This window comes from Oryzias latipes, chromosome 24, assembly GCF_053564925.1.
Source record: "Oryzias latipes strain Hd-rR chromosome 24, Olatipes_Hd-rR_3.1".
Classification (NCBI taxonomy): domain Eukaryota; kingdom Metazoa; phylum Chordata; class Actinopteri; order Beloniformes; family Adrianichthyidae; genus Oryzias; species Oryzias latipes.
Genome location: NC_136260.1, coordinates 17,985,665 through 18,010,239, shown reverse-complemented (window position 1 = coordinate 18,010,239; position 24,575 = coordinate 17,985,665). Strand labels below are relative to the sequence as shown.

Below are 24,575 nucleotides of genomic sequence, written 5' to 3'. Positions count from 1 at the left end.
TGGTCAGTAATGCAATTTCTGGAAAAAGTTATTTCTAAATATAAGGAATAGATATATCAGTGTTTAGATGCAATTCGTTTATTAGAGACATTTTGCAAAATTCCTAGCACATCTGGTCTTTGGATCAGAAAACTTGAGAAACATGAGATGATTTTACTTCTTCACCTGAAGGAAGAGGAATGAAAAAGAGAGTGAAAAATCTCCTTTTACAAATAAACTGAAATAAATTGACTGCTGGTCAAAATCTATGGAAGCAATTCTTTCTCATAATTAAAAATAAAAGTCAATACCAGAAATTCTTTTTCAAAAATGAAATGGTATTGGCTTTTATGAGACAGAAATGCTTCCATAAAAAGCTGTTACTGACAGTTAAAATGCTGGGGCTGACCATTATTAGATTGAGTGCTTAACTTCTGTCGCAGAGAATCCAGTGTTTGAGATGGGACCTGGTCTGAGATGGACTCCAGGTATTTGAGCACATAGAGGTCAGCATCTGTCAGGATGAAGCGGTGACTAAAAACTACAGACAAAAAGAAAAGAAATGACTACTTTTACTTTGACATTGGATGAAATGATACGACACTGAATATGTTCCATAAGGAGATGAATACCCTCTACCGTGGCTCCAATAGCAAAGTCTGCAGGTGAGTATAAGTCTGGGTTTTCCTGGCTTGAACCTGGCTTGGGAACATGTCTGTTCCTCAGTAAGAACCCAGAGTCAAAACTGGACGTGCCCTTTTCAAAGATGCTGATTGTTTGATTGAAGAGAGAGTACATTAAGATGAAAGAACGATCTTTGTCTTCTGGATATGGAGACACCTAAAAAATAAACAACGTAATGAATATTTGACTTCAACAGAAATGGTACATTAGATGTATTGTAACAACAATTTAGTAGTTAACAGTAACAAATTCGTATATTTTTCTTACCAGCTTGGCTTTGTAGCGTAATACTTTGTTGAGATTCTCGAGGTTCTTTTCCACTTTGGGAGGATTCTTCTGTGGAGCAGCCATTTTTAACTGGAGTTTGTGAATAAAGTAATAGTAAAATCGTAAATCCTATAAAAATGTACATAATTAATGCAGTTGGTACATATTTGAAACCTTACCTTCTCTTTTTGAGGTGTGTCCACCTTTTCTGGCACCTCCAAGGGTTTCATTTCCATGTCTGGGTGGTTCTCCTTGTAATACTTTTTGGTGAAGTCGTCACAGTCGCACAGCAAGAAGGAACGGGCGAGTAGTGTAACCGTTTGGCCTAGCTGAAAGTCTTTGGGGGAGTAGTACTCATCTACATCTAGGTGAGAGATCTCCATCACACAGGTGGGGAACGTTTCTGCAACAAGAACACAACTACAGAAGTCCTGTCCAAGTGACGGGTTCCATTTATAATCAGTTTGAGCATTTCTGTGAGGCGATTGAAATATAATGGTGGAAAAACGTCTTTACCTGATTTCATTTTTTTGGGTATTTTCACTCTGCGCATCACAACAGGGAAATGGTTCTGTCTTCTGCCTTTGTAGACCACCTCTCTGATCTCCACAGTATCGTCAACGAGGAAATAGTGGATGGTAACCGGCAAAGTGTACTGACGGTTCACATCCTCCCCCAGAGCAGAGAAACTGAGCACCTAAAATAGACAACAAGACGAGAACAGGACTGGTGGTTAATAGTTTTTATTTCTAACTTTAAACTGAGAGTGTATGTGGAGAGTATACATTTTTAAAAATCTGTTTTTTTCTACTAGAAAATGTAAGAATATGAAAACAAAAATACTAATTATATGGAACAGTGTTTCTCCTTTCTTACTGGGTAAAAGTACATTTTTAAGTTATTTATAGTTATTCTAAGTGTCATTGTTATTGCAATGCAACATCTGAGCAGATAATATGGATATTCTCTACCTTTCCATCCATGGTGAGAAACTGGTGCAGCTTGTCAGTTGTGGAAGGCTGAGTGTGAGGCTGTGGTGAGCCTTTGCGTTTTTTGATATAAGGATCTTCCGGTGTTGGCTCTGGTTCGTTCAAAATGATCCCTTCACTTTCCATAAACTCCTGTGTGAATGAGAGAAGAAAAGCAAGCAGGAAAAGAAACAGAAATCTACAAATGAAAATGGCTGGACACACAAAAGGAGAAGAAGTCTTAATCAGAAGAGTAGTGTACCTTTGTAAAGTCATCACACTGTGTGATGTGGTATGTGAAGCCATACACCTTCAGATCCATACCAATGTTGAGGTCTTTCCACAGGTAATACTCTCCGTGGTCATTCTTTGGTATTTTCTGCCGTTTGAGCCTCTTTCCGTGTTCGAACCCGGAGTTTTCCTCTTTGGGCTCCACAATGGTCATAGTGTCGTCCTCCAGGTGATAATAGATGACCACTGGACACACACGGTATTCTTCAGAGGAATTCAAGAATTCCTCTTTAAAGAATGCCTTGAAGCACAGCACCTTAAAAAAAAGCAGGCCGGTGATAGACCATGTGGGGAATTATTTGGAAATAATTAATGCTTTTATCAATTTGAGTTCACACCTTCTTGTCCAGAGCCACATAAACTGGCTTAAAAGGCTCATAGACTTTCCGGTCAGAAGCGCCATACGGATCTTCTCCTGGCATCCCAAAGGAAAGATCACTGAGATGCTGGGCTGTTGTGCTGAGCTGTTCGGACAAATGAAGTTCCTGGCCGATCCCCATGGAGAGGCGCTGAGCCAGAGGATAGCCATTCTTGTAGTCCAGAGTCTGGGGTCGATGAAAGGCGGATTTCTGCGACCGCAAATCATGAAACAACAAGTTGAAGAGAAATAAATGCAAGCTCTGAATAAAAATAAAAACAGAAAACTATTGAAAATATTAGGTTTCTAGGGATTTTTTTATACTTACAAAATATTGTTTTGTTTTATAAACTGCTGACATTATTTCTGTTAAATTGAAAAGCTTCTTTTTTCCTCTATTTAAACATTTGTGTACATAAAATAACAATTGGCAGAAATAACTAGAATGTGCAGAGTTTTCATACCTTAATTAGAAAGAAATAGGCTTATTTAACTTTAAAAACACAACAAAAATAATTAAACAAATGTTCACAAAAACATTGGATGAATTTAACCTTTGATAATCCAAGCTTTAATGCATCTCGGCTTCTCCACCAGTTTTCCAATCTGCTTCAAACACTGCTCCTAATAGCCGCCTTTGAGTAATTCTCCTCGCTCCAGCAACCATTTCCATTATTTTTATAGCTCTCTTGATGCCTCCCTGCTGTTGCTGAGTGACATTTGAATAAGTAGTCGGCCATCCAGGTCTTTGGGGAGTTGTTTTTGCCCTCTGCCAGTCTCTTGTTTTTCCTCAATGTCTGCTGCTTGACCTTGTCACTTTGAGGAAGGGTCTTAGAAATGCTGAAGGATGGAATCTGAACAGTACTGAACCCTTGACATTCTTGCCTCATATCCTTTCTTATAAATACATATACTTTTCCTTGTTAAGTTTAATTTGATTCAAGTAATTAATTCAAGTAACCCAATAATTTATTGAGAAGGATAAAAAAAAAACAATTGAAAACATGACGGTTAGTAAAATAGAGATACTTCTTTCCCAACATAAGCAAATCTGCAAATCACATTTTTAGTGATCTATTGATACTTTTCAAGAAAAAAAAAAAACTATTTTAAATGAGAATTTTTTTTTTTGGAAATTTATATCCTTTTTAAATCCACCATGACGGCTCTTACTGTGTAATCCGGGAATGAATATCCGGGCAGGAATGGCAAACCATAGTTATTCCACGGAGAAGACATTTCTGGTCGGGATTTCTTCGTAACTCTCTAGTCAGGAAAGAAAAAGTTCACAATCGTCGTTTTTAACGACGCAAATAAACAGTTTGTTGGGGCGTTAAACTACAGGGAAGGACGCGCGACTGAAGCTTTGACGGTATCTATGGTAACGACGTCTAGTGTTAGCACTTGTGACGTAGCAGCAGTTTGTTTTAAATAAAGTTTGACAAAAAAAACGTAACTTTGCAAGCATCTTTTGGAAAGCAATTAATACATCTCATCTTTACAGATTGTATATCTTTCTTTTGTGTAATATGTAAATTACATATTCATAAATGTTTATTTTTTATCTGGAAATACGGTAAAAAAAAAAAATTATTTAATTTGTTAAACTACTAACGTCAAGTTCCTAATAGCACCACCAGGGGGCGAGCGAAGCTAAAAAGTCCAGACAGTTTTTGTTTTTTCACATTTACACCTTGGAAATTAAAGACACAAACTCTCTTTTCATTTCTTTCACTGGAACACATTTTCCTTTTGAAGTTTATTTCAAGCGCATAATCCATTTTGGTCATGTGGTAAAAATCACTGACACATTATATTCAAACTAAACCTTTTAGACATCTCTGGTGAGGTGGTTATTTGAATAATCTCTATAAGGAAAATAATATTAATGTGTTAAAATATCTGCTTGAAATTGGAAAAGAATGTACACATCTCTCCAGCAAATAGCATGATTTTGGTGCCGTTTTACCGTTTTTGTAGTGTTGTTTCCTTCAGATGGCAGTGACAAACACAAGCAACGTCCTGCATATTAAATAAAGGCCACTTTTAGACATTGCTTGAAAAGTGATGACCTGAAAATGCATTTTTATAGTAAAAACAGGCAGTTCTCTATTAATTTACATTTATGCCAGAGTAGATAGCAGGTGCTAAACTCGACAGAAGCATTCTGGTTTTGACACAAGCTCCACATCAGCATAGAGACAGTACTTTAAAGGGAACACAAATAGATTACATACATTTGAGATTCCAATTAATAAATAAATGTCCTATAGTTGATCAAAAAAGACTGTTGTAATCATAAACTCGACTTAAAGGGTAGAAAAGCCTCTCCGCTTTGAATTACTTTATCAAAAATAGGATTAAACTATAAAAAGGGAACCTCTTTGAGGTGCTTTACATTATATCTCCTATTCTTGTCTATAAATGCTGACAATGTGATTTCAGTCAACTCCCCCTTTTTCTAAGGAAGAGCCAAACACAGAAACACTAGGATTGCATCCCTGAGGCGCCAGACAACCTTTGCAAAGTATAAAAATATCTCATAATAAAACCTTACTTGAGAAGAAAAATACACAACATCAATGAAACATTAAATATAATAAAATATATTGCATAAGGTGTTCATCTTTTGGTTTTTATAGAGCTCAAGGCAACATCTACTGTGAAAAGATTGTCTTACACTGTCTTATTGTCGAGCGCACTTTGGTAAAAAAAAATGCCCCTCTGTTAAAGTTCACATTTCAATACTGGAGGGTAGTGAGCGTGAAGCTCAGAGTGTCACAGTCTCTTCCAGCTGCCCTGTGTGCTGTAAAACAGACCTTTGTGAGGCCTTGGTCCTTCAGTCACCGTGTAGTCTCTGCAGGCTTGTGTATGTTCATTAACCCATAAATCCTCAGTTCAAAAGCCCGCCGAGGTCACCGGTAAGTCAGTGTAGTCTTTCACTTCTTTCTTCCGGGAGCCAAGAGGCAAGCTTACAATGCAGAGTTGAAGCTTATTGTTTGACTTTTGGGGGTATAGCTTATGATACCCAAATGGACTTTGAAAACAGCAGAGAGAGGGGAACATTTTTCCAACTAAAAACTGTCAAACTGTTGCTTTTGAATCTCAGTCTGGGTTTGTCTCTTTCCCCTTCTGTACAACATTTCAGTTAAAGTCAGGTTCCCATTAAAAGTCTCCAGGTATTACTCAGTAATACCGATTGAGGCTCCGTGTCCCCGGGATGTCCGGTTGGCCGTTCATCCAGATTTCCCGGATGATTCGCTCTCTTTCCTCCAGCCGCTGAGCTCTCTCCAGCTCTTCGGCTGACGTGAACACGTTCATGTTTAGCGTGCGCTCAAAGCGTCTGTGTCTCCTTGCCGAGAGGTCCGAGGTGGTGTCCCAGTCTGAGTCCGAATCACTGGAATCTGAGGATAAGTCGGCGGGACGCGCACGTTTCTTGGCAGGAGGCCGCTCACGCGGCTGGCAGTCGGTGCGACAGGAGATCTGGACCACCAGGGCGAAGAGAGTGAGGAAGAGGCCCAAACACACGCCACAGACGAAGAACAAGGCAGCCCTCTCTGGGTGGTCTAGTGCAGGGGAGAGTGGAAGGACACAAATGATGGAGGGAAAAGTTTTATTTATTAGATTTTTTCATGAAAGACAAAAAAGAAAGAAAGATGTTGCATCTTCAATTTTTTTTAAACCTATTTGACCATCTATATTTAATTATTTGGCTCGCTTTGCTGGTTTGGTATTTCTGCAGCATAGCCTTCATTTTGTATTGATTGCTTAATTTCCTATAAGTGCACATTTTTCCCCTTTACATCCACTCTTCCAGATTCTCTCCGCTCCAGCAGCCTTGCTTGCCTTGAGCAAGATTCCAACATTATCCCAGTGGTTTGGCTCTTACTGGCTGTTTACATTTAACTCAGCGGCAGCATCTTCTATATTCGCAATCTCAGTCAACCATGCTGGAAAACCGGCTCAGTCAATTCTTTCATTCAAACCCTTCAATAATAACAAACTTGATCAAAACTTGCCAAAAGTTTTCAACAAAAACTTGCAAACTTGTATTTCAGAGTACTTCTTTTTTCAAATTGTGGAGCAGATGAAAAAAAAAATGCAGTTTAAAAAAGATTGTGTAGACAATATGGTGGGCAGGCCACTCCGTTCTGACAACGTTCTCCTTGTCCAAGTTGGTCTCTGGCTCAAAACTGTTCGGCTGGATTGCTCCTATATTGTTTCAATATTTTTGTTGCCCCGCAAATGTTAGGCTGGGGGCGTGAGGGGCTGTAAGCCACCGGGAGAGTGTGTCAACAAATTGCTCAGTTATGGGTGATGGGAATGGAGGGTGGGCTTGATCTGCCCCAACAGTCACGGTGAATTTCAAATGAATCCCTGCAGAAACTGTGTCCTAAAAAACAACACAGTTTAAAAAAAAAAAAAAGTAAAATATAAATAACCACTTCAACTTATAGATTGTTCAAAAACTGTGCATAAGGTAGTATTTTATGTGTGAAAGATAATTTCTTCCAGCAGCTGCTTGGAGCTCTATGGTCTACTCAGCCGCTATCTCTTTTAAATCCACATTCCTCTAGCCCACATTTGGCCACCTTTCAGTCCTGGCAAATTAAAATAGGGGAAATGAGGGATTTTATCTATACCAAAAAATTGGTGTGCACATGTTTCAGGCATTGGGACGTATTCCATTGTCCTTGAACCGCTGGATTTAAAGCAATAAGCATTTTTGATGTTACAAGACGTCCTACCTGATATGTAATTGTAGGCTGCAAGTGCGTTGCTGAAGAGCGCCATGTTGGCTCCAGAGGTGGAGTTGGCGATGGGGTTCATTTCTGGTGACTGCTCTGGATCCTCTCCTTCTTTTTCTTGCGGCTTCCCCTTTTCTGTCTCTTCAAATTTGTTTTTCTCTGTTAAGAATGGTTGCAAGGTCAGAAAAGTGCGGTTTAATGACACAAAACAAACTACAGTCTGTCCGGAAAGCTTCAGGTTTAAAAAGGCAGAAAGAGGCTGTGAGGTGGAAAACAAAAAACAAAAACAAAAAAACGATTGAGGTAATTTACAGGAAAACAAGATTGCACTATAATGTCTGTCAGAAACCTGAGTCATCTTAGTTCTGTTGAATACTGAAAAAAATGTATGACCTAAAAAGCAACTCATCATCCGTTGTCTGACTCAGGTCATTAAGGGACAAAGAGTCCCATGGGAAAAAAAATCTTCTAGGATTTTGGCTGCTATACCTTTAATTTTTGGTAAATGAAGGCAGGCAAGCTTTGGTGAGCTACCACACACACACAAGTGACCTCTAATTACACAGTCTCTAAGGTGTGTCAGCCTCCTCTAATCTGATAAATGTAGTTTAGACAAGAATTGCTCACTGAGCAGGTAAACGTTTCCACCTGGGAAAGCTGCTGTGTGGAGTCGATCAGCTGATTTTCATCCTTAATCTCTTTAATGCATAAAAATAGCCCTAATACAGTACATCTGTAAAGAAACAGCTACTAAGTTTTACAAACAATTTAACTTAAAAAGAATTACAATAAATTATTATTTTTTTAATTTTAATCTAAACAGAGAAAATCAGAATAGAATAAAAGCTTTGTTATAAAGAGAACCTTATATTTACCTTATATATATTATATTTACAGCAGAACAGACAAAGTCATTCAGAAACCTTAAAATGCAACATTGTGAGTTTGGTAATCACAAAACACACAGGAATGACACCGGCGCCCTATTATCAATCAAAATGTAACGTGTACGTTTAAATAAATGTTTCCGCTTTGAAATTTTGGCCTTAAAACATACAGGACACACAATTGTAATACCCCTTGTAATAAATCCTTGAAACACTGTATGTTGTTTAGTTTGCCTGTTTTTCATTTTTAATTTAAGGCATTTTTCACATTGTTTTGACTGTCTTTATTTTATTCTTTTACAATTTTATTTGCCTTTAGACATTTGACCTTGATTGTATAACATAAAGTATTTTTTTTTTCATTCTTATTTTACAAAAATGACAAAATGTACTATTTGAAAATAAAGTTTTTCATACAGTTTTGGGTTCTTTGTGGATTTATTGTGTATTGTTATAAAAAATATCAACTAAAAAGAAGCTGGGGTTGTACTAAAAAGATGGAGGTCAAGGATTGCCACGAAAAACTGTTTTAAAGGGAAATCATAAACTGTAAAGTAATAAATATGCTCAAAAAAGCCCCGGACTACTGTACACTTCAATTTTTTGTATAATTTTCCGAATAATTTCATATTTTTGATTTAATAAGCTTATGTTAATGATAAAACATGCTTTGTTTTAGACATAAACAGATATCTGGGAGATTCAAAGTGGCAAAATCAAGACCGTCAACCTGCTCAGGGCTCCAGCAGACCTGAGCAAGATGAAGCATGCACAGAGAATGCATAGAGGAATATAGGTGTGTGCAAACCTAAAGCAGACTAAGACTCCGCCCACAGCAAATAAAGTGACCTCACAAGCAGTTTGCATTTGTTTGATGTAAACAAAGTCTGCCCACAAGAGTTTGCATCAGCTCAGTGTCACAAAATTTTGCAAATTCAAGACGAGACATATGGTGGTGTTACTGGATTACAGGTCAGCGGCAGACGGTCACTTCTTGTGTTCAATTCTCAGAATCTTCTCTAGTTAAATCTCTGCTCAGCTCAAGTCTGACTGACCGGAAATGCCACAAATGATTATAAATGAAACTTTTGTAAATGAGCTTTGAAATCCTCTGTTTTTAGTGCTCCCACAGTCACATGAGAGATGAGAACTTCTTTTTTTTTCCCAGACGAACTGTAGGTGGAATGTTTAAAGTCTGTGCAGGGAGGAGAAGCCACTCATCCGATAAGGGCTGTCGGCACTACAGAACACGGCCTCAGCCCTTCACCTTTCCTAACTTCCCATTCATTTGAGGATCCGGTGGCTGAGCAGAGTAATGATGGTGTTGGATGTAAGCCAGCATCCCTCCTGAAAAAAACTATGAGTTTTCTTCCTCGCTAAAATCTCACATGGTTTCATTTTCTCTTTTTCCCCCCACTGGGATATTATGAAACACTTTGATAAACATATAAATGCTCAGACCTCAAACATGAATTGTAAAGCTGCACTTGACACTCTGTTTATGTGTGCTTTGTTTACCTGAGTCCGGGTCAGGATTTTTGACTGAGCTCCCGTAAGGAGGACTGTCTCCCACTATGTTGGGGTCATGGGCGCCTGGTTCCAGGGGGTACACTGGTGGTCTTGGACCTGGCTCCTGAAGCAATCTCTTCGGGACTTTAAAGGAAGCACAAAAAATGTTTTAATTTGTGTAAGAAATGCAACAAAATCTTACAGCACAATTACATAATGTGGTATTGAAAATGTATATTTGGCATTTTTACTTTGAGGTTAGACATGTAAAAGAGGATGATGCATTTTTGATATTTCAGAATTATTCTTATTCCTAAATGTCACACTCTTGCTTATTCAAAGGCATAATTAGAGCTTTGTTTAAACAACTAAAAAGTCATAATGACAAGTTTCTTTTAAAGCTTTCTTTTTTTTCCCTTAGGAAAAAAAAGCAATGTTTTTGATAGTGTTTAATATAAAAGTACATTCACTTTTATAGTTTGTGAAACAACTTATTCATGACAAACAACAAAATCTGTTTTTACTGGACTTTTTGAGAAGTAAATCAAACCAAATAAACCAGAATTTTTGGCAGAAATAATCTTAGATTTTTCCTTTCCAGATTAATGTCATCTGCTCTTTAGCTTTCTTAAACAAAGGACTTTCCTGTCACCGGTTCCTACTCCTCCTTCTTTGCTTCTTAGCTTTCTGTAGATTGGTGGTTCTCTCTCAGCCTTTAAAGACTTTATCAAAGGCGGATTTTCTTCTCCTTTAATATTTGTCTTTTTTCCTTTAGTTCAACACCCTTCAAGGCTTATCACACCTTATCATTCTTCTCCTTCAGTCTTATCTGACACTCTTGTAGCTCTCATAAAAGCTCTTCCTGGGCTCTAACTGTTCTCCCGCTTTCTTCTCCTCTTTTTAGTTTTCCCCCCATCTTATTTCCACTTTATCACCTTTTTCATTATACTTTCAAAGGTCTACAATAATTTGAGCTAAAATGCGATAGTTACAATGGTTAGAGCCTAATTTTCTGTGCTCTTTCATGATGTAGAAGATTGTTGAAATTATTTAAACATATAGTAACAGATGCTTGTAATGAAGATTGAACGGGGTTTTCACTAAACAACAGTTAAAATAGGGCTTCAGTGAGTGAGATAAAATGTGACTCACGCTCTTCCCAATGCGGCCCACTGATTCCCAAAAGTTTAACGGCCTCCACCTACAATCCCTAACATAACAGCATCCTGTGAGTCAGGGAGTCTGCACTCCTTCCCCCAGACACAAACCCACAATGCAGTGGGCTATACATTCCTGTCAGCTCACATGCAGTTTTGGATTCCAGGCAACGTTGCGGTCATCCTTTCTGAGCGACCGCAGATGACCGGCTATCTGTTGCTCCGCTATGTTTAGGGCTCTGGACAAACAAACTGACCATAATGAAAAATTTGCTGCCTCATTTTTTCTTTTTTTTTGTTGGATCTGTACTTTTAATAGCAACGCTGTGACATGTCATTTTGGGCAAAAAAGGAGCGTTTGTCAGCGGATAAACATGCTGATCAAATTTCAAGAGCTGTATTTTGGCAGTGAGTCAAGAGGCAATCAAAGCGTGGCGAGAGCAAAACAGAGCCCCCCATCACAGCCCTTTCACTGGATATTATCTTTGTGCTGGACACACATGAGTTTTCCAGTTGGTGAAAACCTGGAGGAGTTTGTTCAACCACTAAGTTTTGCAGATTTCCCTTTTGGGAAGTTTGTGCTTTGACCTTTCTGCTACTTCTTTACATTCTTGGACACCAGAAATAATACTTAATAATATATTTCAGCTTATTGTAATTGTCCTTTCTGATGCTGAATACAGAAACTTTTCTGAGCTAAAATAGGTTTTGGGTGAAAGAGATGAATGCAGAACTTAAATGTTTTTCAATAGAGGCTAGTTTGAGTCTCTCCTTTACACCTACACAAAAACACAACATTTCTACACTATCAGCTACTCGGCAGACTTAAAAAAAACTTCAGAAAAAACGAAGAGTGTAACTTAAAATAATGTTTAAACCTAAAAAAGAAAAACAGGAAAACAAACACAATTGGAATTATTAAAATAATTAGGAATAAAAAAGTGCTTGTTGAAAGGAAAATAAAAAAATAAAAATGGAAAATTTCAATCATGGATATTCTATAAAAGAATGCTGCAAATGAGTTCTTAGAACAAACATGGTAAAATACCAAAATCAAGGCAGTTGATTTTTGAATCTGTCAAACATTTCTTTTCCATATTGGTCAAATTGTGTTCAGCTAAGCCAAAAAAAATAGTTAAACCTCAAATGTCTGTGAGTTGCATTAGGAGTTCCGTGATTTTACATGTGCAAGTTTAAGGATTATGACAGGAAACAGTTTGATTTATTTGTGATGCTGCCAGAAACCTTAAAACAGACGTGGTCCTACCATTTTCAAAGCAGAGAAGGGCTTTTCTAAGTGATACTGGCTATAGCTCCCAACTTTTTTTCCCTATTTTAATCCACATGCACCCATGTGCTATGACCGGACAGACAGATTTAGCTTGTTATTTGCTCCAAAACACTACAATGAAGGCACCGCAGGAGCAAATTACATTGTCGTATTACCACCATGTAGTTACGCTAGTTCAAATGGCAAACCACACAAGTTAATCAACCAAATACCAGTATATTAAAAATATCAAGCATCTTAAACTTTGTTTTATTTGGGACCACTTAGATAAAACTGAATACCCCCTCCCTTTACTTCAGAGCATAAAAAGGCTGTAAACAAAGAGATCAGCTCCTCTTGCTCTTCTCCATCAGTCTGACACACAAATCATAGATCTTACAACTCCCCCACTAAAACGCTGCCACTGTCCCCAAGTCCACCCCCTGATTACAGCTTTCTGATTCGTCCTAATTGGCTGCACATGTGGCCCAGGGTCATAGCAGAGAGACGCCATGATGTGACGCACAAACACTATCCAACACACACATTTTTCCAGTTGGTAGACCTATAACTGACACACTGGGGCAAACAAAATCATGTGCACACATAAAATGTCCACTATGTAAAAACAGTAACACAATTTGTTTACGCTTACCAAAACAATAGTTTTTCGTGCTTTTCACAGAATTTTTTCGTTTGGACAAGCTAATGGAATATATTGTATTTATTCCTGCTATCCTAAAAATAACAGTCAAAAGGCAAAATCTTCTGGAACCGAATGGCCACAAACCACACTTTAAGAGCCAAGTAGTTAAACTGAACCAGTAAAAGATAGAAAAGGGGTGCAAGGGAGAGAAACCAAGCACATAAATCACACCCTACAGATTTCATTATAATGACATGGTCACATAAATGCAGGGGCAAGTGCATTCCCATATTTCCTATTATAACCGTACTAAGCAGGACCTGGTCCAAACAAAGCTGCATATCTCAGAGGCCAGGACTGCCACAGGGAACGAAGGTAGGAGGCAGGAACGAGTGCCCGCTAACAATGGTTCATGTTTACACTGGCAGAGGCCAGCTTTGTTTCCATTAGCAAACCGGAGTTGTGCCTGTGTGTCAGTGTGTGTCAGTGTGCCATGTGCTGACCACTGCAGAACCCAGTTGAGACAAAATGCTGGAAGCCATAAGGGATAAAAAGGAATATTAAATCATACATTATCTGAGCTCAAATCTAGCCACGGACACTAATTTGAACATTCTTTACCATTTATGAGAATTTATGACGGCTGTAGGGAAGGTAATATTTTGGATATTGGCCTTTCCTTAAGACGTTTTTCACTTAACTTCACCCATTATGGGTCAAAACTGAAGCCAAATCCACACACATTTATATTGGTGGTAGTTGCTGTGTTACAGAACTCTCTATACAACCTTCTTGAGGCTGGTTTCAAAGGCTCCTTTTACAGATTCAGAGTAAAAAACACAAACCTCACAAGAGAAATAAACCTACACACATTTTGGCTCCTTTTTTTTACCTTTTGAGGGCAGATTTATTATCTTCAAACTGTATTTTAGGTTGAAATTGGGCTAGATAATAGACGTTTTAAGGCTGTAAAACCCCTCACTACACACATTTCTCAGATAGACATGAACTTTTTCTACCTTAAACTGTCAAAGTTCAAACCTTTGCAGAACAACAATAAGTCCAGTCTTATAGAGTGAAAATAAAGATCTGATCGTGATTAAGGATTTCTATTCAGTTCTACACAGGAGATACGACACGCAAGAGATTAATTAACAAGGTCAACAGCCAATCAAGTCGCAGATAATGGGTTGTCAAAAAAAAAAAAGCATGCAAATTGCATGAAACAGAGAGAACGCAAAAGGTGAACAGCGATGTTGGGAGGGACCACTGTACTGTAAACTATAGAAATACAAATCCTACCAATGGTTTACTTTAACAAAGGCAACCTTTTCGAGTCTTTAATTTAAACCAAAACATATGCAAAAGGTGCCAGAATGTTAAAACCCTTGGGAAAGAAATGTTTTCATTAGAGAGACATGGCACATTTTGGAAGAAAAATACCTGGGACAATGTGCTGGCATGATGTAGAAAGCATTTGCAAAGCAGTCTGGTTTCAATAAGCACACAGCTGGTGTCCACTAAAACATTAAAGTCCCCCGTTAAGGCTCAACGTTCACTTGACGCACACAAAAGTCAAAGCTCTGTGAGGTTTGCAGACGATCTTTATAGGTGCATCGATTGAAACAAATAAACAAATAATGTATTTTGGTTCCAGCTTCCCACAGATATCACCCACTCCCTCATGAATCCATCCACGAACCCACAAAAACAGACAGACAGTCATTTTTCACTTAGCTAATGGCATTCCTGCAGAATAACATGAGAGGTGAAGAGGGCAGCAGCAGAAGGTGTTGAGAATGCTTCCCTCCTCTCCCTCCCTTACCGCATTACAAACAGCATCCAGCTGACAATAACTTACTTGGCTTGGTGGCGTACGCACTTCTGACCAAGGGAAAGACAACACATTTACTGCATTTGAAAATGTTTACACTGTATTTCAAATTAACTGCCTCCTTGTGTAAACGAATGGGGTCATAAACATGTAAGCTTCTCTGAAGGGGAAAGTGTTTGACCGAAGTCAAATGCAACACACTCGGCTCGTCTTCTATAGGCAGACCGATGATGTAAACTGCTAAGAATTTGAACCCCAAGGAACTGGTGATCCACAACTTGTTCTACTACATATTTCTGTCACTCCCACTGGGACTGTGGTAATTGTAGAAAAACTTTAAATTGGCATATGCAAAAACTTTTTCATTGCTAGCTGCTGATTTTAGTTTTTTGTGTCCCATATTTTCCAACTTTGTCATGAAAAGCCAGTTAATTTTTCTTCTCTAACAGCTAAAAATATTTACAAAATATCATCTTTTTGAAAGGGACCCTATCTGGAGTGAATTTAGACCAAAATGATTTGGTCAGAACCAGAGTTCAAATCCACTGACTGTCCACTTCACCTGGGCAGGCGTCAATTCTAACTTGAGTTTTAGTAAAAACAAATAAGACATCTGCTGGAAATAAAAAAAAAAAGGTTAAAACATGTTTTAAAGATCTACTACAATGAAAATCATATGTTTGGTGTTTTTAACATCTTTTTTGTAGCATTTTCTGATGATGGAGGTTTTATAGTAAGAAAATTAAGCTAAAAATGACATTTCTGAGTATATCTTTATTCAAATCGTTGTGAATCAGGAGCAGACAAAAAAATGCTGCTGGAAAAAGAGAATAGTATCCTAGAAAATAAGGCAGGTTAGTAAATTTTGGCTACGAACAGCATAATCCTTAATTAAAAGAACACTTGGAATGCTCTGAAAAACCTCAAAAGATGATGGGTCAGTAAGGTATTTCAGTTGTTTACATGTTATATCTAATAATTTTTCTTCTTCCTTGTTTAGTACCGGTTTTGATAGGACTCTAATAAACAGGCTGCCTCTGAGTGTGACGTCTGAGAAACACTTCAAACTGGTCTTTAAAGTGCAATGTGAAAGTGAATAAAACCAATAAAGATTTAAAAATCAAACTAAGTCTGACATTGTAGCCTGATATTAATACCCATATTACAATTTCTGCTTTTTAAAAACAACATTTGGAGTATACAAATGAAGAAGCCAAGGGTTTCAGCAACCTATGTGATTTTTCACATGTCTTCTTTATAGATGCAGAAAGAAAATACTGGCTGGAAGAGTTCAAAAACTTCTAAATGAAGACTTCTTCCAAATGAAGGAGCACAAATCTAGTAGTAGTGTTCTGTAGAATTTAAAAAGGAGTAGAGGAAACATTGACAAGGTTAAGTGTGTCCAAGAAGGTTGGACTAAGGTTTCATTCTTTAATAGATTTCAGGTATGCAGGAGTCTAAACAAAGACTGATAGTTCCATGATGTGGAACACCTCAGACCCCCACTTGGGCTACCTCGACCCCCGTCTTCCATTCAGTGGGTTTTTTATCTGCTTACTACTGCTTACTAATCAAAAACACACATCCCTCTGCTGTTGGATACCCTCAGATGTAAATGTATGCAGACTCCCAGTTATGCTCTAACACCAGAAGAGGAACACTCTCACATCACCACTGCGGTCAGTTCAACTTAAAAACCCCAGCTGTCCGGACTATTTAAACACTGCATGTGCACGGCACCTGTCCACACATGAGTGGCATCCTTCACATGGTGGCAAAAATAGAGATCTTGGTGACAGAATAGATTTTACACAATCAATCAGAAAAGCACTATGTTCTGAGGCTGTCCCTCAGACCTCACCCACTCAGGTTTTAGGAAACACCAAGTCTCATCTTTGTGCCAACATGGGAACTGATCTCCTGGTGATTCAATTCCAAGTTGTGCCTGCTGCTGTCTGTCAGGACGTGCTAAACAGCCCTAATGCTGGCACTTCCACGTCTATGTTAGCTAAATGTGGGAAAAGCCGCTCCACTGCTGAAATCAGCACAGCCTCATTATTGTCTGATGTAACACTGGATCAACAAGGATGTACAAAGCACTGAATCATCAAATCAAGTCACCTAACCAAAGTCACTCCTTCATAAAAGAGTCATGAGATAATTGGGTGCGGAGATTTCAGGAGGACAAAGAACTGCTGAGTTCATCAAATGACAATAACTTTGTTGTTACTGAAAAGGACAAAGGGACATGAGTGGTGTAAACTCCAAGGCAACAACATTCAGCAAGCATGTTCTGACATATGTCAAGACCGCTGCAAACAATGAAGCTATCTTTAGCTTCAGAGAACAACTGGTCACACCACGCTGTTAATAAAATCAGCACTTAGGTGTTTTTGGAGCTGAGGAATGTACCACACACAGGTGAAATTGTATTTAAGACCAAAAGAACAGTATTTTTAATAATGATGGATAACAATAACAATGATCAAATTGTTGCATTTTTTTCTTTTTATTGCTTTATTCATGCGTCTTAAGGACTTCCAAACTTCAGTAGATGTAATGGTTCAGCAAGACAATTAGCAGTGTAAATAAATAGAGTTCCTTTAATTGTTGGGGGAAACACTTATGAAAAAAATAACAAATAATAACACCCACATGCAATCGTTTGACCTAAAAATAAACCCTGACAAGGTTTTTGTGTCGAACACTGACGACAGACCAAAGATCTGAACAAACAGATCATCAAGCCACACATAAACCTTGTGTTATGTGAGGTGACATAGTATTTATGTACAATGAGTGGATGAACTTAGATCGTCCTCCTCAACAAACAAGATCTTCTGAGAGTGCATCATGTACTGTTTGTAGCTAAAGACAAAAAACCTGTCATTTTCTTTGACATGTTTTCTGCGTAGCGACAATACTTTATTAGAAGTTCACCTCTGAGTTGTGGGTGGGACTGCTGGCGTAAAGCAACCCCGCCCCATCTTGCCATCAACCCATAACTCGCTCTCCTGCTAGCTTACAGCCCCTCACACCCCCAACTCAACAATAGTAGTTCAGCAAAAATGGCGGGCAGTCTTGGAGCTATATCCAGACGAACAGTTTAAAGCCAGTCACCAGCTGGGTAACAATCTTTTTTGTTCAAAAAATCTTATGCTGTGTGAAATAAATAAGATTTTTTCCAAACAGCATTTCTTTGTCTGCTCTTGTGTATGACATTACCAGAACAATTAAAGAATTTCTAAATATTATGAACACCTTATTTATCTCTTATCAAAACACAATTCTAGGACTGGATACTCAAAGGTGTAAAAAGATTTTTTAAAATCTAGCTCACGTCTTCACTGCAATGACCTGTACTGTTTGTTAGGCTAGTTAAGTAGGGCTAAAGAAAGAAACATATCTGAGAAACTGACTCTATGTCCTCACAGTCACAGTGTTCTGGTTCTCCATAACAGATTGTTTCTCAGTAAACACCCGGAAGAACTGGATTAAATCATAAGCTGTTTTATTTAAACAAAAGAGAATCCATTCATGAGTTGCTCTGGGAATTTGTTTTAGTCTTTACTCATGTGCTTTATGATTTGATGCAGACCATCACACTCAATTATTTATGACTCTGGTAAAGCACTACCACCTGGATCACATTTAACTTGTCTATCACAGGTGCTGCTGTAGTCTGTCATTGTCAGACAATTATGCTCACCATAAGTAAGAGTGAATTACAACCAACAGTCTTACAGCTAAGTAATACCTTACTGTAGTCCATAGACAGAGAAGTATCATAATCCAAGCATCATGCTCAAAATGCAGTGTGGAAGTTTTTCTCCGTGTTTGGGAGGGAGGACATTTTTTTCACCAAGTGTTGACAGAGAGTTGGCCTAAACTAGTGGTCAGGCCTAGAGAAAGATAATGACAGTAAGGTCTGGGTCAGCCTCAGTCTATCATCTGTCTTATCACTGTAAATATACAAAGCATACGCAAATGTGCAAAATGCACACCTACTGTTTAGTCTGCAGCCTAAACAGTGGACTTGAGCTTGGTATTGAGTGACATTGCTTGATATCAGCCTCCAGGCAGTAAAACAGGCCATTAAAAAGAAGTCTTGCGGTGATTCTGCTGTCAGCTATTATTGGAGCTAACTCTAAAATTAGACTTCAGATAGGTGCTACCACTGTCTACTCTCAGCAGCTGCTAGTGATCAAAAGGAAGGGAGAACAGAGGACAGATTAGACAGAAAAGGAGGGAAAATGCTCTATACACATCTCAACCCCCCATTTAGACTTCAGGCACGCATGAATAGTTAAAGACTCACTCCGATGAAAATGGTGTTTTTGGTTTTTTATTTGATATTTTTAGTTCATAATGAAGGACATATGAAAAGAAAATTAAGACAAAAATTGCATTTTTGAATATTGTTTTATTGAAATTATGGTGAATCAGGAGCAGATATAAAATTAATTTTTTTAAAAGTTTGTATTTTGGGGAAAGGACGCTGAGCGGGCGACAAGCTCCCTGCTCTGCTCTATTCTGATGCATCCACTTGTAGACGACTAGATCCATGTACGTCTGTCTGTTCCTCGTACGAGCTGGGTGAGGCACAACTGAATTTCTAATAAACTTCTGCTGCTCTGCAAAAAATATTTAGGGGGGAAAAAAACTGTTTTAAAAAGAAATTTTGGCTAAAAACAGCATAATCATATTCAAAAGACCACTGGGAACGCTTTCACAATAGATCAAAACATGATCAGAGCGTTTCTTAAAACCTATAGAGCCAAATGTGTGTCTACAGCATCTCTACCGCTCAAGACCTTCGGGATCCGACTGGCCTGTGTTACTCCCTGCATTTCTCCCAGACGAGAAATGCAGGGAGTGAAATGCAGCATCCCGTCCTGCATTTCTCAAACCATCCAAAATTTGTTCCATCTCTGTGGTCTTAAAACAGTCCGAGCCACAACAGATGCAGACGCACATCCCCGAGGTTAAGAGCGCAAAGATGGACCGCCTGTGAGAGGAAAGTCAGACAAAAAGGAGGCTTCAGACATCTTTACAACAGTCTTTAAAACAGACACCTGCTGCCTTTCTGAAGGCCAAGTGAACGTCAGTACTCTTCAGACATAGACAAACACTTAAAACTGTCAAAGTTTTCCATTTGGAGCACTGGAGGTGACTTAAAGCAGACAGAAAACTTTTTTTTGCAGTTGTTTTCATGCTCTTTTGTGCCCCTTCCTCCACATTTCGGACTTCAAATTTCAAGTAAAGATGGCATCCTCCATGGTCTATCAGGCCCTATTCACCCTTAGTATAGCTGATAAAAAGTTGTTCGTCCATCTTTCTTTATTGTTCCAGCTGACAGCGAGACCTAAAATTAAGCACAAACTGCAGACCCATGGGAGAAGATCCTACTACGCTGTTCTCAGTGTCCAGTATTTACATTCCAGGAGGGCTGTAAATCTTTCCAGCCACAATGATTGTAGAAAATGGTCTAATGCTGGCACTCAGAATGGGAAATTTGATCTGGATTAGTTTTGAATTCTTCCGATGCTCGGAGAAGATTTGCCTTAAGCCAGAGTCACACAAACATACAGGATGTACAAACACAAGAACCAGGACAGACATGCTACACAGACATCTGAAGATGACATGATGTGAGTGTGGTGAGGAATATTGAGCCATCCTTTCTTCTTTTCTGTTCAGGGTTTTTTGAACTAATACGTTAAGTCAGTGTTTTTCAACCAGTGTGCCGCGGCACACTAGTGTGCCGTGAGAGATGGTTAAGTGTGCCTTGGGAAATTGCCTTCATTAACTGATCTAAAAGCATTTACCATCTCCATGATTTCAGCTCTCTGTTCATCCAAACAGGCCCTGATAAAACACTGAGGAGTTAGGAATATAAAAGATCATAAAATACTTTTTCTTTGCATTTATTTTATTTTAATAAAGACATTTTGATAAGGTACCGCGATTCAGCTGCACCTTCGGCTGTATTTTGGAAACGTCCCGTCCCTTTAACTGTCTCCACCAATCATTCTTGAAGGCTTAATCACATGTCATCAGTCTGACCAATCAGAAGTGGTTAAAGTCTTCACTTCCTTGTCCCGATTTAGCTCGTAAAGTCGCTCAGTTCTAAAAAAAATAGCAGCTAAAGCTCGTCTTTAGCGGTGTAGCTTTCCACAGAATCCGATATCAGAGCGTGGAACAAGTGAACAAAACAATGAAGCTCCGAAAACCGATCTCTGGCCTTTTAGAAAAAAAACAGCTGCAGTTTCCAGCTTTTTCTGCTACAATTATCTCAAAAATGCACGTGAGATTGTGGAGGGGCTGTAGATCAATACAGAGTATGAGTTTCTCCTTTTTTTTTAATTTTTTGATGCTGGTGTGCCGCGGGATTTTTTTTAAGGTTAAAGTGTGCCGTGGCTCAGAAAAGGTTGAAAAACACTGCGTTTTGTTATAACAAGGGGTGGCCTGACTGATGTGCACCTGTCAAGAAATCTATTAAGGTTTAAAACCAAAGTGAGATACATTAATAGGATTTATTAAATATAATACAATTTCCTCTCTGTTTTTTTTTTTAAATATGTAGAAGTGCCTCTTCCTATGGTTCAGTCCTGTTAAATGGTGACAAGACAAAAAAAACTTATTATTCTAAGTATTGTTTTTCTTTTTTTTTCTTTCTTTGGTTCCTCTTTGGGCATTTAAAAATACCAAAACAAATTTGACGTATTTATTCTTAATGCAATTCTAATGTGTTTAAACATTAATGCTTGACATAAAGCAAAGTTGAAGCTTTATTATCATATACATTTATTAATGAATTACACTGAATTACAGTGAGTGTTTAAAATAAAATGGAGTTTTAGATCTCCTACAGATTGATTTGCATTTATGGTTATAGTCACATTAATGCAGGTGGAAGATGATCAAAACACGCAGTTGCCAACTATGTTCTGTAAGAAAATCTTCAATATTTCTACCTACACTTCCGATTTGCTTTGTTTACTTTCATCAGCTGGATGCAAAACATTTTAAAGGATGTACATTTTCAAGTTCAGGCTAAAGATATAACTAGTCTAGCCTGGTTTAAATTGGGGATCTGACAGACAATTGGTGCCTTTAAGCACAAAAGTTACAAACTAAAGCAGAAAGAGAGAGGAGGCCTTGTTTAATTTGAAATTTTTTAGTAGTTTGTTTTGGCTGTTAAACTGTATTAGTACTGACATCACTCCACAATCTAATCAAATCATGTTTCAGACTCTTTTAAGTGGCCACAGACCCAAGTTTATCAAAGCGGATCTGCTGATGTTATTAGTGTATTAAAGGCAACACCAATCGACTGACAAAATAGCTAAATGAAATTCCTTAAAAAAATGATGCGTTCTTCAGTACGAATCAGTGGAAGTCATATATTCCCACGTGTTTTGGTTTAAAGATATCTTAATGTGCTGCACATGAATCACCCGCAACCACACTGTAGCATAAATGAATAGCTGTATTAGTATGGCAACTTATCATAAAACCCCACAATAGTACAGGCACACCTCAATAGCAGCACAGCCCAATCTGGCACTGGTGTCATGTTGCAGACAGGAAACATATGGCCTGCCGAGAAAAAAGGAGTATGCCAAACAGAGCCATTGAGAGTGCCTCCCAGCTTTTGCTCTGGTGATCCCTCCCTCTATCATTCCTTCCTTCTCGGTTGGAGGGAAGGAGAAGAGTGAGGCCCTTCTGGTGTTTGGAGCACAGATCAGAGAGCTCTGGCTCAGGATCAGAGTGATGGAGGTCTCGGAGAGATTTGAAAAGCTGTCTAGCATGGTTCAACTGCTCAGCTTGGAGTTCACAGGCTGACTTTGAACTCATCCTGAAGGGAGGAAAAAACTTGAAAGTCTTCAGGAAACAATATTACAATCACCTAAAAGCTTGATTTTAATAAACATTGTCTGAATATGAATTATAATATTTTTGCACATTGATTAACATCAAAATGATCTTTTAACCCTTCCTTCCAGTGATTAGAAAACAATGATAACTAAACACCAAAAACTCGCTTTGTGAAATAACTTCCTGCAGCTCGTGGCCTTTGCCTCCAGCAGAGGAATGAAGCATTAGTTGCTGATTACAGATAACCTTTGACCCTGAAAGCAACAATAGAGGATCAATATAATCTTGAGCAGAGCCACCTTCAACAGAAGACATGCTGATAAGCAGACTGACTGTCTGTTTGAGGTTACGATCCGTCACATGTTTACTTCAGCTCCATGTCCTCTGTTTTCCTTAACCACAGTTCTCAGATCTTTATCACTCCAAAGCTCTCAAGTAGAGACTGTGGAAGATCATGGGATGTTCGGGCAACGTTTACTGTCTTTCCTCAAGATGAGCACAAAGCGATGCAACATTTGTGCAGGAAGTGATTGTATAATTCTAACTAAAGTCAAAGTCAGCCACTGAAAGGTTGTTTTTATGTCGTAAAATACAGGCTAATCTTAAAAATCATGATCAAAACTTCATCTACATTAAACATCTACATTAAATGTTTTTGGTTTCTCAGCAACTTTTGAAGTTATTGCAGTGGAATTTTAGAAGCTAAGACCTTTATCTTCAGTTACTGGCAATAAAACATTTCAGTCATCTGAAAAGCTGCTGTACATCTGAAGACAGTCATTTGATGCTTCACTTAGAAAGCCCAGCCTATAAAATCTACAGACATCATTAAGCGTGTCTGCTAATTTTTAAAACCTGAAAAAACAGCAGTGGTGAAACTACTGAGGCAATGCAACCCAAAACACATGTTTACAATGCGTAAAGCAGCCTGACGTAAAAACACATGCTCAGAAGCAAACCTCTCCTCAAAGATGGAGATGCTCGTTGCTCCCAATATTCCTGCTGCCAGACTTTTATTGGAGCGCTCAGTGGATTGTTGAAGAAAGGCTGTTTGAAAATCTTTAATAAGAAATTGACTAAGCCAAGACATAAAAACTTTGCAGGACTAACAAAAGAGCTTCCAGCAAAAAAGATGAACAAATTGTAGAACCAAATTCACATCAACAACTTTCAAATGTATCCAATAGATGCATTAATGCTGCAACAGTTTTTTCTTCAGTGTTTTAAAATGAATATCATGAGATGTCATCCGTCTAATGGATTGTTCCTTGTCTGCCTTTACACTTTCCAAGGAAAGTCTGCTCCTAGATAGCAAAAATGGTTAAATCTTACTTCCAAAAATAATTTGAGAATTAAAAAAAAAACGTTTAAGGCTTATACATAAAAATTTTAATAACTGATTAACCATACGACAGAGTTAGTCCAACAGATAATTGTAAACTTGACCTTTTGGTTTCAAATTATCTCTCAATAACTGCAAAGTGATTAAAAAAAGAAGCATTATAAAATATCTTAATTCGAGGGTGACTAATAATTTAAAGTTAATTAAAAAATAATGTTTTTCTTATACATCTAAGTTAATCAACATTACATGTTCTGAGTAAAGTTTAAAGTCTTCTATAGTCAGGATGGAGATTTTCCCCCCAGGTGACCATTTAAGTCAATAAATGACATTTTTTTGTAACTGTTGTCGTTTTAAATGACATTTTCTAAGTGTTTCCTTACAGTTTAAAAAAATTTTTTTTATTGAGTTTAAATTTGTATTCAGTTTTTATCAAATATGTCATAACTGTAGTGCAAGCAAATATTTCTGAAATATTCTTACAGAATATTTTAATGTTGGTTGAATTTTTTAAAAGTAAGTTTAAATTAATGCAGGATGACATGTGACATGGCACGGTAAAAAAATGAATATCATAGATTTTTTATTTTTTTTAACAACTTTTAATATGAACTAGCCTATTGTCAAAGAAAATGTATGTGTCTTATCTTCAGTAAAGGTATTTTTTGTATTTTCAGGAAGCAGGCATTGTAAAATCGGATGTAGAATGAAAAGCAACAACTCACCCTCCCTTAGCACTCCAAATAGTTTTTAA

The 24,575-nt window shown here is 38.0% G+C and overlaps 2 protein-coding genes across 8 annotated transcripts in view; both read right to left on the bottom strand.

The window, feature by feature from the left end:
- Positions 1-62: 62 nt before the first annotated feature.
- efhc1 (EF-hand domain (C-terminal) containing 1) lies at positions 63-3,955 on the bottom strand. 6 transcript variants are annotated; one of them, XR_013654157.1, is made up of 10 exons: positions 3,721-3,955; positions 2,528-2,758; positions 2,161-2,445; positions 1,902-2,051; positions 1,447-1,627; positions 1,110-1,333; positions 931-1,020; positions 619-819; positions 389-520; positions 63-165 (listed from the first exon to the last, which is right to left on the bottom strand). XR_013654157.1 is itself a non-coding variant. In XM_020714889.3 (10 exons), exons 1-10 carry the CDS (start codon positions 3,784-3,786, stop codon positions 125-127), a joined length of 1,608 nt encoding a protein of 535 aa, XP_020570548.1. In that variant the 5' UTR covers positions 3,787-3,955; the 3' UTR covers positions 63-124. The 6 variants fall into 6 exon arrangements, 5 of the variants coding, with proteins under 5 accessions (XP_020570548.1, XP_020570545.1, XP_078799189.1 ...); XM_020714889.3 differs by having other exon boundaries at positions 612-819; XM_020714886.3 differs by having other exon boundaries at positions 389-545.
- A 311-nt stretch (positions 3,956-4,266) lies between these two features.
- The window catches only part of eva1aa (eva-1 homolog A, regulator of programmed cell death a), a 60,398-nt gene continuing 40,089 nt past the window's right edge, over positions 4,267-24,575 (bottom strand). For both annotated transcript variants that reach the window (XM_004083462.5, XM_078943064.1), the window contains 3 exons: positions 9,701-9,835; positions 7,296-7,454; positions 4,267-6,113 (listed from right to left, as the gene is read on the bottom strand). In XM_004083462.5, the coding sequence (XP_004083510.2) occupies positions 5,734-6,113; positions 7,296-7,454; positions 9,701-9,835 (674 nt within the window). In that variant the 3' untranslated portion in view covers positions 4,267-5,733. The remainder of the gene's footprint in view (positions 6,114-7,295; positions 7,455-9,700; positions 9,836-24,575) is intronic.